The sequence below is a fragment of the Poeciliopsis prolifica genome, unplaced genomic scaffold, assembly GCF_027474105.1.
Source record: "Poeciliopsis prolifica strain line A6 unplaced genomic scaffold, Auburn_PproV2 SCAFFOLD004, whole genome shotgun sequence".
NCBI lineage: Eukaryota > Metazoa > Chordata > Actinopteri > Cyprinodontiformes > Poeciliidae > Poeciliopsis > Poeciliopsis prolifica.
This window is the reverse complement of record NW_026562379.1, coordinates 18690917-18708658: the sequence shown is the minus strand read 5'-3', so window position 1 is coordinate 18708658 and position 17742 is coordinate 18690917. Positions and strand designations below refer to the sequence as shown.

At 48.3% G+C, this 17742-nt stretch overlaps 2 protein-coding genes across 10 annotated transcripts in view; both read left to right on the top strand.

The window, feature by feature from the left end:
* Positions 1–117: 117 nt before the first annotated feature.
* Positions 118–8816, top strand: LOC129359390 (protein Atg16l2-like). 7 transcript variants are annotated; one of them, XM_055028978.1, is made up of 18 exons: positions 130–497; positions 961–1009; positions 1099–1153; positions 1742–1815; positions 2128–2379; positions 2456–2521; positions 2584–2688; positions 3013–3066; positions 3135–3240; positions 4366–4471; positions 4551–4621; positions 4824–4895; positions 4964–5084; positions 5168–5273; positions 5570–5719; positions 5795–5842; positions 6045–6146; positions 6359–8816. In XM_055028978.1, exons 1-18 carry the CDS (start codon positions 386–388, stop codon positions 6450–6452), a joined length of 1743 nt encoding a protein of 580 aa, XP_054884953.1. In that variant the 5' UTR covers positions 130–385; the 3' UTR covers positions 6453–8816. The 7 variants fall into 7 exon arrangements, with proteins under 7 accessions (XP_054884960.1, XP_054884953.1, XP_054884954.1 ...); XM_055028979.1 differs by having other exon boundaries at positions 131–497; positions 3138–3240; XM_055028981.1 differs by having other exon boundaries at positions 134–497; positions 2599–2688; positions 3138–3240.
* arrb1 (arrestin, beta 1) overlaps positions 6512–17742 on the top strand; it is a 20411-nt gene continuing 9180 nt past the window's right edge. Inside the window, exons 1-5 of one of the 3 annotated variants that reach the window (XM_055028986.1) lie at positions 10350–10568; positions 16179–16209; positions 17389–17449; positions 17529–17573; positions 17691–17742. The exon at positions 17691–17742 is cut by the window's right edge and continues 145 nt beyond it. In XM_055028986.1, the coding sequence (XP_054884961.1) occupies positions 10549–10568; positions 16179–16209; positions 17389–17449; positions 17529–17573; positions 17691–17742 (209 nt within the window). In that variant the 5' untranslated portion in view covers positions 10350–10548. Of the gene's footprint in view, positions 6567–10349; positions 10569–13274; positions 13483–16178; positions 16210–17388; positions 17574–17690 lie in introns of those variants that run through there. The other 2 variants (XM_055028987.1, XM_055028988.1) reach the window with 2 other exon arrangements.

Below are 17742 nucleotides of genomic sequence, written 5' to 3'. Positions count from 1 at the left end.
GTTTTTAGCTTTTGGGTCTTTTTCTCCACTTTACCTGGAAGGTTTTTCTTTTTTTTTTTTGCCATAATTCCCATTATGTAGGAACATGGTGACGCATCTTGTATGGAAAAATGTATTTGACAGATGAAGTTTTGGGGGCGTGGCCTGTTGGGGCAAATCAGGAAGAGGGCTCTGATTGGCTGCAGTGAACTATCGCCCCGCCCCACTACAGTGACGAACGCGAAAGTAACAACAAAAAGTTGAAAAACAAAAAATCAAGTGGAAGGCGACCAGCAGGCTGGAGGGAGCGGCGCGGCGCGGCGCAGAGGACCAGGCCGGAGTGAGCGCGTCCCGCAGCGGCATGCGGCGGCCCGGGCAGCGCGGATCATGGCCGCACTGACCCGGGATGGATCCTGGCGGCAGCAGCCGGTCCGCGGCCTGGAGGGGCCACATCGTCCAGCAGCTGAAGCACCGGGACCGGATCCAGAGCGCCATGTTCCAGGACCTGATCCGGTTCTGTAAGAACCTCGGGGAGCAGCCGGATCCAGTCTGCGCCGAACTCCATTCAAAAACAGCCCGATTTAACGGCGCACTCAAACGACTCGTTTTTGACCTGAAATCCAACGTTATCTCTGCAGAGTCCGGTTCTGTTGCAGAACCAGACTGGCAGCAGTCGAAATAATCCAGAACCGAACAGAATCTCTAACAGAAAGTTCCAGTATTTTGCCGACATTTGGTACAGGAAGTGGTCCAAAACCCAACGACAGGCTGGTGCACTTCCTCTCAGCAGTGAGTCATGACTGACGGGTAATCTGCAGCTGGTTCATCAGCTGCTCGCTCAGACTCACCTGGCGGAAATGGGTCGAAAGAGGCCCGGTTCTGAATGGAGTTCGGTGTCAGGTGTTCCTGCAGTTTTCTATCGGTTAAACTACTTGGAGTTAAAACTGGTCAGGTTCTGATCCAAGTCTGGTTTGTTTTCAGACACCGGGCTGCTGGACAGAACCAGTTTGACCAAAGGGCTCCTGGGCAGGTAACTCACCTGAGCTCTGACTCGCTCAGCCTGCAGGTTTCAGAACCTGGACAGCCTGTTCTGATGGTGTGTTTGGTTTGTGCATCCAGACCTCCCGCTGAGCGCCGCTCCTCTCTGCAGCAGCTGAAGAAAACGACAGGCGAGGTGAGAAACGCTCCTCATCACCTGCAGACAAACAGGAAACGCGTCATTATCAAACAAGGATCCTGCCGAGTTTGACAGCTGAAGTTGGACCCGAACGGGACCAGAGGAACCCTGTGAACCTGAAGGCGGTCCAGGTTTGAAATGTTCAGGTCAGAGGTCAGGCTGACCTGAACCAAACTTTGGCTTCAGTGTCGTTTGTAATTCCAGTCCAGAACTCAACTGGAAACATCTCCAGAAAATATTCAGGCTGACAGTAAAGTCAGAAAAAAGCCTTCAGGGACGGAGACCCACATGAGATCAGCAGGTTAGGACAGAAATGCATCATGGGAAGTTGTGCTTCAACATCATGGGAACACAAACAGGATCAGCAACAAGTCAGAGAGAAAGAGCAGAACTTTCTGTTCAGTTTGAGGTTTCCTCTCTGCATTACATGCAGGAACACCTGAAAGGATCATTTCCTGAATTTAACTCCATGTTTTTGTTCATGGGCTGCAGCAGATCAACCTGCAGGAGGAAATGAGAGATTTATTCAGCCTGGAGTTCAAAGGTGACTCACGGGAGCTGAACTCACTGTTGGTGTCGTTGCAGTTGGCCTACAAGGTGCTGGAGCTGCAGCAGCAGATTGAAATCAAAGAGCGCGTTCTGCAGGAACTGCAAGCCAGGTGAGTCTCACACACACACACACACACACACCTGGGCCTGCCTGCCCACCTGTTGCACCTGGGCAGCCTGTTCTGACGGTGCAGCTACTGCTGCTTCACCTCATCAACAACCTTTAATCTGATCCTAATAACCTGATGCAGTTTTTCCTCTTAAACATTTAGCAAAAGCTCATGGACCCAAATTATACAAATCTTGATCTAATAGAGCCTGAAGTGAACATGTTGGACTCTCAGCTCACTTCATGCTCTTTCTTCTTGCTGCTGTTCTGTAAATGTGACTGGATGTGGAAAAACCCGTCCTCTTGTCCTCAGACTGCAGAAGGAGGACGGTCGGCTAGCCGAGGCGTCCGACGCTAAACGGGCTCTGAGGGATGAGGTGGAGCAGGTCCGACAGAAGAACAAGGCGCTGAAGGCGGCGTACGATGCGCTACTGCAGCGTCAGAGGGAGGCGGAGTCCAAACTCAGGGAAGAGAAGGAGAAGGAGGAGCGCGTCCTGGAGGACATGATGCACCAGAAGAAGCAGGCCGCCGCCCGCATGAACCACCGCAACGAACGGCGCTCCAGGTGGGAAATGCTCCGCTCTACACCCGCTGCAGCAAGAACAGGCATCAAGAGATTCTTTTATGATTGTTTCCACCAGAGCTCGACAGGCAACTGTGCAGAAGCAGCTGCAGACGGCTGCCAGGTCAAAGGTCATCGAGGAGAGGTGAGAGCGTCACTAAACGATAAATAAGGTTGAGAGGTTTAACAGGATGAACGTCACCTCAGAGGGTTGTCTTCCAGCTCGTCCAGCGCTCCGACCTCCAGGTCCACGTCTCCAAAGCCGGAGGATCAGGACAAGTCCGGCGGCCGAGGAGCGACTCGCCTCTTCAGGTCGACCCGCTGCGTTTCAGTTTTCACATCGCAGGCTGTCAGAACGACTGAGAAACACGGACAGAGCATTTACCGTCTTCACGGTTTTATGGGAAAACTGTCAAATTAAGAGGGAAACTGAGTCAAATTTGTTTGAAAAGTCAAATTTTTAATCAAACATTTGTAGAACATCTTTAAAGATGTTAGAAAACAGATTTTTTTGTATTTTAAGGTTACATTTTTCATACATTTCTGTTTCTGTGCGTCTGATTCTGTAAATTCTCACTGAACCAAACCTCTGCTGCTGATGCTTTAGCAACATGCTAACGCTAGCCTGCTCCTCAGGTCGGCGTCGGCCTCCTCGCCCAGGTTCTTCTCCTCCATCAGAGAGATGTTTGAGTGAGTTTCTGGGGTTCGGGTTGTTCGCCGTCGGGTTGAAGAGTCTGATGGAAAGTGTTTGACCTCAGCAGGAAGAGAAGAGGTCACTCTGTCCGCAGCCTGGAGGAGCATCTGCTGTTTCCCGTCGGAATCTGTTTATCAGCCAGAGTTCCTGTCAGACCGCTGCAAGTCCTGGTAAAACTCCACTTCCCATGATGCATTTCTGTCCTAACCTGCTGATCTCATGTGGGTCTCAGTCCCTGAAGGCTTTTTTCTGGCTTTACTGTCGGCCTGAATATTTCTGGAGATGTTTCCAGTTGAGTTCAGCACCAAACCCTGATTTCAGATCATTTTATTTTTAATCTCATAATCTCTCCTGTCAGACTAAAGTTACATAAATAATCTGCTGCAGGACCTCTGAAGCCTGAAAACAAAGATTTACCAAGTATTTTTGGTCTGGTTTCTAGTGCAACTGAAACAAAACTGTTTTTGGTCAATAATTTCCCAAGATTGTTGTTTCAAGTTAAATAATTTGCCAGTGGAAAAAATATTGTTTAAAATCAGAATTAGGGTCATTATTTACTTAGAACAAGATTCTATATCTGGTGAGAAAGCTACTTGTAAATTGGTTTTGTCTTGTTTCAACTGAGGTATTTGTAGTGGAAACTTGGTAATATTTAGTTTTTCAGTGCAGATCATCAATGGGATTCATCTGTAAGTGACTCCAAACCCATCAGTTGGTCAGAAACTAAAACGTAAAGCATTCCAGGCTGAACTCGCTCATCGAAGTGAGAAATGAAGGAACCGTCAGTCTGCAGACAGCTGAAGACAAGGCGTCTTTTTAAAGCTGGACATTTCAGGACAGAATAAATAAACAGAAGTGTCTCTTAAAACGAGTGAACTCTGACCTCACAGTCATCATCTCAGCTTATTAACATCGTCCCTGAGTGGACTGTGAACTGCTCTGAATTCAGCTGTGAACAGTAAAACACAAATATTGTTTTTACAGTTAAATCTCAAACTTTCATCCCACGAAAGAAAAAATTAAAGCCAAAAACAAATTTTCCAATTTTTAGGAAAATCCGTTATTGTCCTGCAGACATTTACATCGATCAGGTTAAAATGGCTGATATTTAATGTTTCAGCATCAAGTTCAAGGAAGCAGCAGAATCTGAACCTGACATTTGTCTCCATCTGGTGGTGAAAGGAGGAACTGCAGGAAGCAGTGATATTTTCTTACCAATACTTAACCAGAAGCTCTCTGGCCGGACCTGGTTGGGTCCATCTCTGTAGCCATAGTAACAGCAGGGTCCTCCATAGGAAGCCCATGAGCAAGGCATCAACGCGGTGCGGTTCAGCTTCAGCTCGGACCTGCTGGCCACCGGCGGGTCGGACCGGGTCATCAAGCTGTGGGACGTCCAAGCAGGTCAGCTGGCTCCGGTTGTGTCAGACTCAGGTCTGTTTCCTGTTTCCTGTGGTTGTGACCTCGTTGATGATGTCACCAGGTTCCCTGACCCACAGAGCCACGCTGGACGGAAGCACGGAGGGGATCACCTGTGTGGAGTTCGACCACATGGTGAGCGGACGCCTCGACCGAGGTCGCCTGGAGGTCGCCTGGCGCCGCTGGGGTCGCCTGGAGGTCGCCTGGCGCCGCCGGGGTCGCCTGGAGGTCGCCTGGCGCCGCCGGGGTCGCCTGGAGGTCGCCTGGCGCCGCCGGGGTCGCCTGGAGGTCGCCTGGCGCCGCCGGGGTCGCCGCTGACGCCTGTTTGTGTCCGCAGGGCCGCAGGATCCTGGCGGCGTCGCACAACAAGTCCGCCCTGCTGTGGCGCCTGGACGACTCCGTCCCCAAGGTAACCTACCAAAATGAACCGCAGTGGCCGGTCAGGGTGGAAACTCAAACGTTGTGTTTGTGGGTCAGGTGACTCTGACGGGTCACAGCAGGAAGGTGACGGCGGCCAGGTTCACCTGCGTCCCCCACCAGGTGGTGACAGGAAGTACCGACCGCACCGTCCGGCTCTGGGACCTGAACAGAGCCGCCTGTGAGTGACCGTCTGTTCCGTCCTCTGATTGGCCGAGCTGCTGCAGGTATACCTGAGTGTTTAAGGCGGCGCTGTGCCTGCAGGTGTCCAGCAGGGGGAGGTGGCGTCGTTCTGCAGCGACCTGGTCTGTTCTGACAGCAGCATCATCAGCGGACATTTTGACTCCAAGATCAGAGTCTGGGACAGCAGGTTCCGCTTCCTCACTTCATATGAACCGTTTCCAACATGGCCGCCGTCTGGTCATCACATGTTACAGATTTTCATGGATGAACTTTTGTCGCTTTACGTGTTTTTGACTTTGTTCAACCATTTCATGAGACGGCCATGTTAATAGTTAGCATTAGCTTCTGCTAATTAGTTTCTGTGTGGAGCAGTTTAGCGTTTTATACTCGGCTGTTTTTGTTTAGTGGTTTAGCTTTAGCGTGGCTGAATGGTGTGGTCCGGTTCTGACCCGGTTTCGGTTCTGACCCGGTTCTGCTCGGCAGGGCGGTGAGCTGCGTTCAGGAGCTGCCCTCTCAGGGCAGAGTGACCTCTCTGGACCTGAGCTCTGACCGGCGCCAGCTGCTCAGCTGTTGCCGTGACGACGGCCTCCAGCTGCTGGACCTGCGCTGGACCAACGACCGGATGTGCTTCAGGTAGAGGCGGCCCGGTTCTGCTCCGAGGTTCTGTTGGGCCGGCTTCCTGTTGGTGACGCAGTTTGTCTGTTTCAGAGCCGACGGCTTCAAATGCGGCGGCGACAGCACCAAGGCGGTCATCAGGTCAGTCTGCTGGACCGGTACCGACCTGGGCCTGAAACGGTACCAGAGTATCGTCAGGCTTTAGTTGGACGGAACCAAACGGTCTGTTTTTTCCGCTGTTTCCATGACAACAGCAGCTGAACCCAGTGAAAGTCCAGCTCCTGCTGGTCCTGCTGGTTCTGCTGGTTCTGCTGGTTCTGACCGTCATGTTTGGCCTCCGCAGCCCAGACGGATGCTACCTGGCGGCCGGATCCGCCGACGGGGCCGTTTACATCTGGAACGTCTCCACGGGGGGCCTGGAGGCCCGCCTCCCCGACCGCCACAGGTGAGCAGCTGACTGATGACGTCATCAGGTCGGGTTCTGCTCTGCCTGGTCCAGAACATGATGGTTGCCATGGAGAATTCAGAGCAGCGCAATGGATCTAAATATGTCATTAGCAACAGTTAGCTTGAAGCTAACTGTGTTTGCTAACTGAATATTTAGCTGGGAGGTTAAATGTTTGTCTTCAGGTAATTCAGCCTCAGTTTGTCCTGCAGCTCGTCCGTCTCCGCCGTGTCCTGGTCTCTGTCCGGGGAACACTTCGTCAGCGTGGACCGGAGCCGCCGGGCCGTCCTCTGGAGCGACGTCTGACCTCTGACCCGCCGATCAGAAGGGACTTCCTGTGGAGATGAAGCAGCAGATCCAGCAGCAGATCCAGCAGCAGATCCAGCAGCAGATCCAGCAGCAGATCCCGGCGTGACGACGGTTCGTTCCGTAAACATTCCCTGAAATGATTCACAGAAAAAGGGAAGTTTGGATTTTTAAAATATTTTCTAACAGACGTTTGGTGCAGTAACAGATTGACAAGAGATCGTTGATCTTTACTAACCTTCAGCTTTTTAAACATGGAAACCGTTAAACTCCCAGCAGGTTTTACTGACATTGACAGAACGTGTTGATTGGTCAGAAGCCAGCGGGTCAGACGGACATCAGGAACCTTCACTGGACAGATGTTCACACCTGGCCCTCCTCGAACTGTTCAAACTTGAAGATGAGTGGAAATCTGGCAGAAGAATGTTTCGTCTTCTGCAGCACTTTACGAACAGAACCTTCAGAGGAACTAAAAGTTCCTCCGGATTGAACTGGTTCTTTAAGGGATAAAAATGTCGGCGCATCAGCCGGCGTTCAGGGTCACAGGGTCACAGTTTGCTCTGAAGGAATCTGATTGACAGCCAGAGCTGCAGGCGGGTACCATGTGGTTCTCCTGAGATCGGACCGGGTTACGACACGGTCAGACCGACTCACCAGCTGGAGACGACGAGGAGCAAATTCTGATTAATTCCAGCTGCAAGAACCGGATCAGGCCCGGATCCGTCGCTTCCAGAAACCGTTGTTTTTGACTCAAAGGTGATTTTAGCTGCCAACTGTCCTGGACTTTGACTGCAGTTTGTATTCACAAACACTGGATGGCGCTGCTAAGCAAGAAGCTCTGAGTCTCAGGATGAGTCCTGCAGTTTCATTTATAGAAGATAAAAGACAAAACTATCTGTGGGTTTAATGAGATCAAAGCTCCTTTCGTGGAAATGAGAACAATTTATCTCAGCTGTTTTAATCATGTTTAATTATAAATAAGGAAAATACAGATTTAATTAGTTTTAAATTGTTTTTGCTGAGCGAAGACATAAGAAAAGAAACATTGTGTTGATTAAAACGACTCCAATGTTGGGGAAATAATAAATTCTGCAGGATGACGTCAGAATTAACGGAGCTGACCGCCTCCCCCACGTCACAAACAAACATGGCGCCGTTTGCTGCTTCCATGTCTTTGTGGCAGCGCTACGGCGCCTCCCAGTGGCCAGGCAGACATGTTACATCAGGTTATTCGGCGCCGCTGCATCCTGTAATTTCCATTTTACACCGTTCGTCTTTGTGTTTACTGCGTCTAAATTCAGCCGATGAACCTTTAACTTACTGGAGCCTGCAGCGCCCCCTGCTGCTGGCTTTTAAAACTAAATAGCTTTTTCTTTTACAAAATAATTTTGAGTTGTGCAGTTGCGGCCTCCTGCCAGCAGAGGGCACTGCGTTCAGCTCCCCCTGGTGGCTGAAACCGGTTCTGCTGGTTGTTTTACTCTGAATCGTACCAGAACCTTCGGATCGGAGCAGAACTGGACCTGGTTTGGGTTTCATGAAGCTTCAACTCAAAGCTGATTGGTTCTGCCGGTGCTGCAGAACAGGTTCTGGATCTGGTTCATATCCGGATACCAACCTTGGCTTGGATCGGGTCGGTTCTACAGAACCAGGTCTGTGAAGGAAAACTTAACCCTCATGGTCAAATTGACCCGTTTTAAAGTTTAAAAACATGTTAAATATATTTTGCATCAAACTTTTTCTATTCGTCTTAATTGGCCCAAATTCCATTTTTTATGTCTAAATGAGTAAATAAGTCGTTGATCATCATTGATCTTTAATCTGTGAGAAGTAAAAAATCATCATTGCACAAATATTGATTGAAATGATTGATATTGGAGTTAATAATCAGATACAAAATGTTTTGTATGATTAAACAAGTTATTGCTGAACCTCAGAAACCAACAGAACAGGAGGGTTAAAAGGTTCTGTTCTGGACCCGGTTCTGTTCGGTTACATTATTTGTGTTTATTAAACTGGATCAGAACCGGCTGTGGAGATCAGAACTGGTTCTTCATCCGGTCTGGACTCTCAGATTAAACGTCTCTGGTTCCGGTTCTGGTTCTGTCCACTCTGCTGATGGTTCTGTTCTTGTGATGTTTGGTTGAAAAGGGAAGATGATGTGAAATATTTGTGTTCTTGCTGCTCTGCCTTTTGTTCGGTTCTGTTCTGGTTTTAAGGGAACATTTTGGATCATCTGGTTTTATCCTTCATTTATTTATACAGCTAATTAACTGGGACTGTATGGCAAGCTGTTTTCAACTTAATGAGTCCTGAAAGGTGAAAGTTTCTCTGAAATAGACAAATAAATCCGGAATTTAACCCTCAGATTGTTTCTGATCTGGTTCTTCTTTCCATTCTCCGTTGGACCAAAAGCTTTGACCGACTGATCAGAACTTATTACCAGGAAGTTTAAAACATTGAAACGCCTCATCTGGGTCCAAACCCACCGTGTTTGATACCTGATGGATCCATCTCAAAGTAACCCAAACGGACCGGAGCAGCAGCAGCTAACGGCACCGTTCGCTTCCAGGAGCCGCATGTTTATCACCAAGAAGCTTTTTCTGTCAAGACATGAACAAATCTTCCTCTTCATTGGTCAGTAACGCCGTTTTATGGTGTAAAAATGCAGCAAATGGCAAAAAACACAAAACTCCTCCAGGCCACCAGAGGGAGCCCAGCAGCAAACCGCCTGGATCCTCAGCAGAGACGCATCTCCAGAAGGAAGAAGATTTAACTTTTGCTTTTCCAAGCTTGACTTGGTAGAAATAAAAGTTCTGACTTCCTGTTTTCTGTCTGCTGCTGTTTGTGGATTTTCCTTTTTTTGTGTTTCCGGTTCTCCTCTTCCTCTTCATCGTTTAAAACTAGTCGAAGAAAAAAACACAACGCTGAAAAATAAATTCTGCTTAAAGTCCAAAAACAAAACCTACTGAAAAAAGTGAGATTATTATACCATCAATTTGTTTGATTTTTAAAGCATAATTAAAATCCAGAGTTTTTCTAAAACATTTTCCAGACAAACTCATAAAATAATCATTTTGTTTTTTAGCTAATAATTTATATACATTCTTCAAATAAAATTAAAACTGTTTAAGCTGAAATATGACCAGTTTTTTTTCATTTTGAATCTTTTTCTAGATGAAAATCTCGTCCTCGCTCTGATCAGGGCGTCGTTCCTCGAGCTGTGATTCTGTTTTTCCTTCCAGTCAAAATGAAAAATGATTTGAATGAATCTGAACTGGTTTCTGTTTCGGGACAAACTGGCAGCAGGTGATGATGATGATGATGATGATGATGATGAGGCCTGCAGGCTGATTCACACCGACATGTTAATGAGGGACCAGCTGCTGCCTCCACATGATGACCTTTGACCCGCAGGCCTTAATTTACCGTTTCTGTCGCTTTTATTGTTAGAAACCAGTTTGGTTATGAAAATCATCCAAACGCAACAAATTTTAAAAACGATTGTTTTTCACAAACTGCGGATGAATCTGAAATCAAATCTGCATGTTTGGTTTAATGCAAATGAAAATAATAAAATATTATTCATGTAATATTTCAGAGTCAAAGAAATGGAAACAGATTCAAACTATAAAAACATAGAAGAGGAAACAAACTTTACAGAGGAAGAGGAGGAGAATTAGGAGGAAGAGGAGGAGGAGGAAGAGGAAGAGAATTAGGAGGAAGTGGAGGAGGAGAATTAGGAGGAAGAGGAGGAGGAGGAGGAAGAAGAAGAGGAGGAGGAGGAAGAGGAGGAGGAGGAAGAGGAAGAGGAGGAGGAGAAAGAGGAAGAGGAGGAGGAGGAAGAGGAAGAAGAAAAGGAGGAGGGGGAAGAGGAGGAGGAGGAGGAAGACGAGGAGGAAGAGGAGGAGGAAGAGGAGGAGGAAGAGCAGCATCGTCTCTTTTCTGACGGCGGTTTCCGGTCAGACGTCCCCCTCTGTTTCCACGGTGACGGCATCGCCTCCCCCTCCCTCCTCTTCCTCCCTCCTCTTCCTCCTCTGCTCCTCTTCCTCGCCCATCGCTCGCTGCCCGGTTCCGTCGGCTCGTCGGTGTCGTCAGGATGGGTGATAAAGGAACCAGGTGGGATTTGTTCCGTTTCTCTGGGTCGGTTCTGCTCCGGTTCTGTTCGGGCTCGCGCTGTTACGTAACGGGTCGGAACCTGCAGGACAGTGACGTCTGCGTGATATTTCCCTGATTTCTGCGTCTAATTCTGGCGGTGAGACGGGAAGCTGAAGGACGGGTTCGGCTCGGTTCGGTTCGGTTCGGTTCGGCTGCTGTGTCACTGCCGGACCTTTAACTCTGAATGCATGAGCGCACGCGGTGCCGGAACAGAACCGATGCTCTGTTTTGACTGGATCAGGTTCTGGAGGTTCTGGAGGTTCTGGAGGTTCTGGAGGTTCTGCAGGTTCTGACAACCCGAAACTTTGAGATTCAAGTCAAATCAGTAGAAACTGGACAGAAAACCAAAGTTCCGGTCCGACCCGGTCCGGTCCGAGGCAGAGCTGCATCAGCAGGTTGCAGGTTCGATTCCTCTGAGTTCTGGAGGTCCATTTAACTCCAGAACAATTCCCTGCTTGTTTCTGGTCCCGATCCAAACCTTTAACAGCCTCAGAACCCGAACCGGTTCGGTTCTTCCTCTGACCCAGCTGTCAGGATGCAGGTTCGGTTCCGGTGGAGTTCTGGACGTTTTCCTTCCAGCTGACTCACAGCACGGCTCGGTTCGGCTCGGCTCGGTTCGGTTTACTTCTGAAACGTCTTAAGAAAACTTATAAAAAGTGACGTCAGTGAATGAAGCTGTTAAATATAAATATTAGTTTAAAACTCTGAGTTTCCTCAGGACTCTGTTTGTTTATGACGTCATTTCCTCCTACATGACGACAAACTGCAAGAAAGTCAGTTTCTATGCAGATGAGTTTTTATTCATGATGTTAGCTCCATGCTAAAGCTGCAGCTGCTGCAGAGATGCTTATTGTATTCAGTTTGTTTCTGTTGCATCGTTTCATTTTAAAACATTTTCAAATTAATGAGTCAACAGTCAGTCAGTCCTCCTGCCAGCAGGGGGCGACGGTGGAGAGGAAAACTCCGGTTTGACAGCAGAATGAAAAGGTGAAGCAGAGGAAGAGGAAGGAAGTAAGAGGAAGTAAAACCAGGAAGGGAATCGGGCGACACGCAGAATCCATTATCAGTTTATTGAAATGATCATTTCTGAACCAGAAGCTCTGAAACCCAAGCAGTTGGTCTTCCAGGCCAGGCGGTGGCGCCGTATCGCAGCCACAGCGCAGAACGGCGCCATGTTTGTTTGTTTGAGTCAGAGATGAAACGCAGATAATCAAACCTTGTTCTCTGTTTTTGTTCTGACACAGCGCCACCAGCTGGTCGGCAGAACAACTGCATCCTGGGCTCAGATTTTCTAAATATTTGTTTTTAATATAAATGCAGCGGTGTTGCTGTCTGCGTTAGTTTCCTGAACTCTCAGCAGAAAGTCGAGCATAGAGTTGGTGTGTTGGGAACTAAATGGGTGGGAACATGTAGTTTCATAAAGATAAGAAGAAAATTAGGAATAATTGAAGGCGTTTGGATCATTTGACCGGTAAGCAGTTGTGGTCTGAAGACGACGCCTTGAGGAACTCCTGGACCATGGAGAGAGTTTCCTGACAGGAAGCTGAGGAGCTGAACGGTCCAGACAGACTGAGACGCTGAAGTCCGGCTGCATTGGGCCAGAGGAGGATGGAGAACCGGGCCGCAGTGAAGAATCAGGGAGAACGAGCCGATGAAGGACTTTCAGCCCCTCATCATCACTGAATCTGGACAGTTTGATCCGTTTCACTGAAAGGTGTTTGGGATTCGCTCCGAGGATCCGGAAAAGGAGAACCCGCCCGCTCCTCCACCGTCTCCATGACGCTGCTGGTTTCCCGTCATCATGTCAGCGATGCTGGATCAATAATTGATGCTCTGCTTCCTGCCCCATGTCAGAACGCCGCATGTTCGCTCTGCAACCTGAAGGACGAGGAAACGGCTTTAAAATACCAAATGGTTCTTCAGACATGGAGTTCTGGTCCAGCCTGAGCTCTTACTTTGAAGTCCTGTTTGTTTCACCTTCAGGTCGTTTCTGCTCCGGTTTCCTCTTCCTCTGCTCTCCTGCCGGAATCACGGTGGTTCTGGTGCGGTTCCTGCCTCACTGTGGGACCCATCAGCACCAACCGGGCCTCATTTGCATCACGGATCTGCAGCAGCTGTGTGACATCATCATGTTGACATAATCTGGGTTCTGCTGGGTTTCAGACCCAACCGTCCAGGTCCGAGTCTGGTCCAGAACTCTACTGGTTCTCTGAGTCTCATGGGAGGATCCATGAGCTCAGTGGGTTTATGGATGTTTTGACGTGTGTCTCTGGGTTTCAGTGTCTCTGGGTTTCAGTGTGTTTCTGCAGGCCCTGTTGGGTTACGTGTCTCTCCATGTCTCTCCATGTCTCTCCGTGTCTCTCCATGTCTCTCCATGTCTCTCCATGTCTCTCCGTGTCTCTCCGTGTCTCTCCGTGTCTCTGTGTCTCTCCATGTCTCTCTGTGTCTCTCCGTGTCTCTCCATGTCTGTGTCTCTCCGTGTCTCTCCATGTCTCTCTGTGTCTCTCCGTGTCTCTGTGTCTCTCCGTCTCTCTGTCTCTCTGTGTCTCTCCGTCTCTCTCCGTGTCTCTCCATGTCTCTGTGTCTCTCTCTGTCTCTCCGTCTCTCTCCGTGTCTCTCTGTGTCTCTCCGTCTCTCTCCGTGTCTCTCCGTGTCTCTGTGTCTCTCCATGTCTCTCCGTGTCTCTCCGTGTCTCTCCGTGTCTCTGTGTTCTCGGCCTCGATGATCTGAGCCGGTCGTGTCAGGAGAATCTTAATGAGCTCGGAGCGACGGTCCCGACATACAGAGCAGCTCAGAGTGATGCGGCTCCGCCATCATCACAACAAGCTGCTTTAATCCAAACTTCAGCAGAGAATCAGATCTACTGGTGTCACTGGTGAGATCCCAGCATGCTGCTGGTCTCTGCATCTTTAGACCAGTGAATGAAGCAGAAATCTGCAGCTGATGGTCACATTGTCATCATCATAGTTTGTCATGAAACGTTGAATCAATGATTATCAGATGCTGAGAGGATCTGGGTTATTTCCTCGTTTTTGTCCTGCAGCTTTTTCCTCCTGTTTTTGGCTCAGAACTCAGTGATGCAGTCAGTGCTGCAGTTGGTCGATGCTGCAGTCAGTGCTGCAGTCGGTGATGCAGTCAGAGCTGCAGTCGGTCGATGCTGCAGTCAGTGCTGCAGTCGGTGCTGCAGCACTGACTGCAGCAAACCTGAGTTTGTCAGGCCGCCAGCGGAAACAGATCATCAGTTTAAATATCATAAATAATTTTATCTTTAAAGTTGTGTGAGCAGGAAGCATCTCCAGTAGCAGTCAGTCTTGCAGCAAACCTCAAGAAGCTTCTGACTGAAGACACTGTGGCTTCACCGTTTACAATAAATCAATTTATAACAATATTTGTAATCCATTTAGTTTTGGTTGTGCTGTTCATGTTTTTGGTCTTGTTTTGTTTTATTTTGGAAATTTAAATGAATTTCCTGATTTGATCTTTTCAAATTTACAGTTTATTTTTCTTTGAGATCAAAACTTGGATCATCAACATTTTACTTAAAAACTGTTTCAAAAGAACATTTTTATTTATCACAAAAACTGCAGAGACAATTTATCCTCCAACAAAACTATTAATTATCACAGGCTAGCTGTTAGCATGATGCTGTTAGCACAATGCTCGTAGCATCATGCTAACGGCTCAACATTCAGACAGCAGAAGTGATATATCCCACAGTAACCTGGATGACGCTATCACTGCTAACAGACCTCCTTTGGTTTTGCTGCTCCTCTTTCAGTCTGTCTCTGTTTGGGGAGATGCTGGAGTTGGGGATGCTGGAGTTGGGGAGATGCTGGAGTTGGGGAGATGCTGGAGTAGGGGATGCTGGAGTTGGGGAGATGCTGGAGTTGGGGAGATGCTGGAGTTGGGGATGCTGGAGTTGGGGATACCAACGTTTCTGTTCTAATGGATGGAAGAGATGGTTGGAAGTTACTCTTTCTGCATCCTGAAGCCTTTTCAACTCCTCTGGAATTTGGGGTCAAAGTTCAGGCATTATTTGACCTTCTCAGATGCTAACGTTTAGCCTTGTTGCTATCTAAAACCAGAGGGAACAATTGTCCAAAAAGTCAAACTAACATGGAAAACATTTAAATAGAAATATTTTCCATTTAAATTTCTATTTCATGTTTTAAATAGAAAAAATGATAAATAAATCATCAAACTTTGTAATTTAACTCCAATTCTTTTCTTAGTTGCTCATAAATCAACCAAACTGAGCTGAAGGAGTTAAAAACATTGAAATAATCCATCATAATCTTGGATTATGATGTTCGAATCATCGGTTTATTGGAGCTGAACATTCAGGACCAAAAAGTTTTTGTTACAGTTTGAATAAGTTAAAAGAGAAATTTCTGTCCAAAGGAAAGGAAATATTTTAACTAGATGTGAGAAACGTCCACATGGAAATAAAACTGAAAACATGAAATGAAACATGATTTACAGAATCTGTAAACAATCTTCAAACTTTAACGTTTGATCCCGGTTCTGATCCGGTTCTGATCCGGTTCGGTAAAGTTCTCGTGCTGAACAGACGAGAAAATAGAAATATGTTTCTCTGAGCTTCAGCGTCGTTGACGTGTAAATGAATCCGTCGTTTATTAACCAGCCGTAAACGAGCCGATGCGACTCTGCAGCGTCCAGGGAGCCTTCAGGATCCATTCAGGCCGACACAAACGTCAGCCATCGACCCGGCGGTTAGTGTTCCCTCAGTGCTGGGCGTCCTGATCGATCAGATGAATAGAGTCTGAACACAGAAACTCATGACTGAGCTGATGGAACTGCAGCAGATGGAAAACAGCTGCAGGTTAAAACCTGAGGAAGCCGAATAACCGAGACAGAGACGGTTGGTCTGGTTCTGTGGGGCGGGGCAGGGCGGGCACTGTGGGGCGAGCCAGGGCAGGGCGGGGCGGGGCAGGGCGGGGCAGGGCAGGGCACTGTGGGGCGGGGCAGGGCAGGGCGGGGCGGGGCGGGGCGGGGCAGGGCGGGCACTGTGGGGCGGGGCAGGGCGGGGCGGGGCGGGGCAGGGCGGGGCAGGAGGGGGCGGGGCGGGGCAGGGCGGGGCGGGGCGGGGCGGGGCGGGGCAGGGCGGGCACTGTGGGGCGGGGCAGGGCAGGGCGGGCACTGTGGGGCGGGCACTGTGGGGCGAGCCAGGGCAGGGCGGGGCAGGGCGGGGCAGGGCAGGGCGGGGCGGGGCGGGGCGGGGCAGGGCGGGCACTGTGGGGCGGGGTTGGGCAGCAGGAGGCCCAGATGGGTTTAAACTCTGCAGGGCCGCAGCAGCAGCTTTTAGGGCCCTGCTGGCTCCGACTGTCAGGAATATTAGCTTCACTTTATGGATCGTTTATTTAATCAATTCAGCTAAAAAAGATGTTTGCTGGAGGCGGATTATTACCAAATATTTTTTGTTCTTTGTAATTTTGGAATTTGTCGCTGCAGGAAGCTGTAAATCATGTTATGATTTAATTAGAGGATGTGAACTGAACAAGCAGCTTTATTCTGTTCCTGACCCGTTTCCGTCTGTTTGTCTGGTTGCAGAGTGTTTAAGAAGGCCAGTCCTAACGGGAAGGTGAGTCTCAGCCTTTCAGAAAATCCTCCTCCATTTTATTTCAGGGCAGCGCATTCTGCAGGCACCAAAGAATTAAATATATTACGCTCTATTAACACTGAACTAAATGAACTGAAGGTTCTGGTGGTTGAACTGGGCCGACTGGGCAGAAGCCCAGGGTGGCATTAGAATGTGGGCGGCACCGTTTGGTGCTGAGACGTCCAATAAGATTCAATCGTATTCTCATTTTCTATGAATATTAATATTTGAAAACTGAAACATTTTTCAAATATAAAATGTTTTTGGTTTAGTTCAAATGTTTCCCTTCATGCAGCCAGACGTAGTTTTTGTGCTGCGTTGTCGTCGGTGTGACCTCATCCATGATTCATCCTCGGTTTCTCTGCTGCCAACCAGATTGAAACAGATTACAGATTATAATTCAGTTTTATGTGGATTTTACTGAACTTAAAACAGAAGAACATGTTGACTGTTGTTGTGCTTAAAGGAGATTTAAGATTTTCACCTTGTTTGGCACCAGAGCGTCTTCATCATCATCATCATCAGACTGAAAACGTTTCCACTCGGCTGCTTATATGGGATTAAACTTTTTTTAGTCTCCCGGTTTGCACTCACACTGATGAGCAGATTAGCAGGAAACCTGGACTGAAATGCCTTGCTTAACGGCACAGCCACTGAATTTAAACGCACAACCTGCTAAATGAGTTCTGTTGCTATTGAGACAGAGCAGCCAGCATGTGAAAGAGGGGCCCGTAGAAGCATAGCACCATAGCGTAGCACGGCTAACTATAGCATAAAGTACCATAGAGTAGCACGGCTAACTATAGCATAAAGTACCATAGCGTAGCATGGCTAACCATAGCATAAAGTACCATAGCGTAGCATGGCTAACCATAGCATAAAGTACCATAGCGTAGCATGGCTAACCATAGCATAAAGTACCATAGCGTAGCACGGCTAACCATAGCATAAAGTACCATAGCGTAGCATGGCTAACCATAGCATAAAGTACCATAGCGTAGCATGGCTAACCATAGCATAAAGTACCATAGCGTAGCATATACATTATGATTATACCAAATCATAATGTATCATACATTTTATCTGCTGAGCACATGAATTTCAGTTTTATGTTTTCATATCAGGATGCTTTCTGAGCTGAAGGTTTTGTTTCTCCTCCAGCTCACCGTCTACCTGGGGAAGAGAGACTTTGTGGACCATGTGGACCTGGTGGAGCCCGTCGGTGAGAGGTTTTAGTTCAGGCTGTGAGAGGACGCCTGTCCACCATCAGGCTTCTCTGTTCACTGTATGTCTTCCTGCAGATGGTGTTGTGTTAATTGACCCAGAATACCTGAAGGAGAGGAAAGGTGAGGCCACTGAGAGTTGGTTGTGTGGCGTTGGACGTGAGGAATCGGGCGCTCTTTAATTTGGCGGGGTTCCTCTGGGAAGCGTCCTGGAGCTGCTGATCTTTCTGTTCTCTCCAGTGTTCGTCACGCTGACCTGTGCGTTCCGGTACGGCCGGGAGGACCTGGACGT

Excerpts from the sequence above, each read along its gene's own strand:
- LOC129359390 (XM_055028978.1), top strand. The coding sequence starts at position 386 with ATGGATCCTGGCGGCAGCAGCCGGTCCGCGGCCTGGAGGGGCCACATC. Across the intron at positions 4,622-4,823 it reads GTGTGGAGTTCGACCACATG|GGCCGCAGGATCCTGGCGGC; the intron begins GTGAGCGGACGC and ends TTGTGTCCGCAG. Across the intron at positions 5,843-6,044 it reads AGCACCAAGGCGGTCATCAG|CCCAGACGGATGCTACCTGG; the intron begins GTCAGTCTGCTG and ends TGGCCTCCGCAG.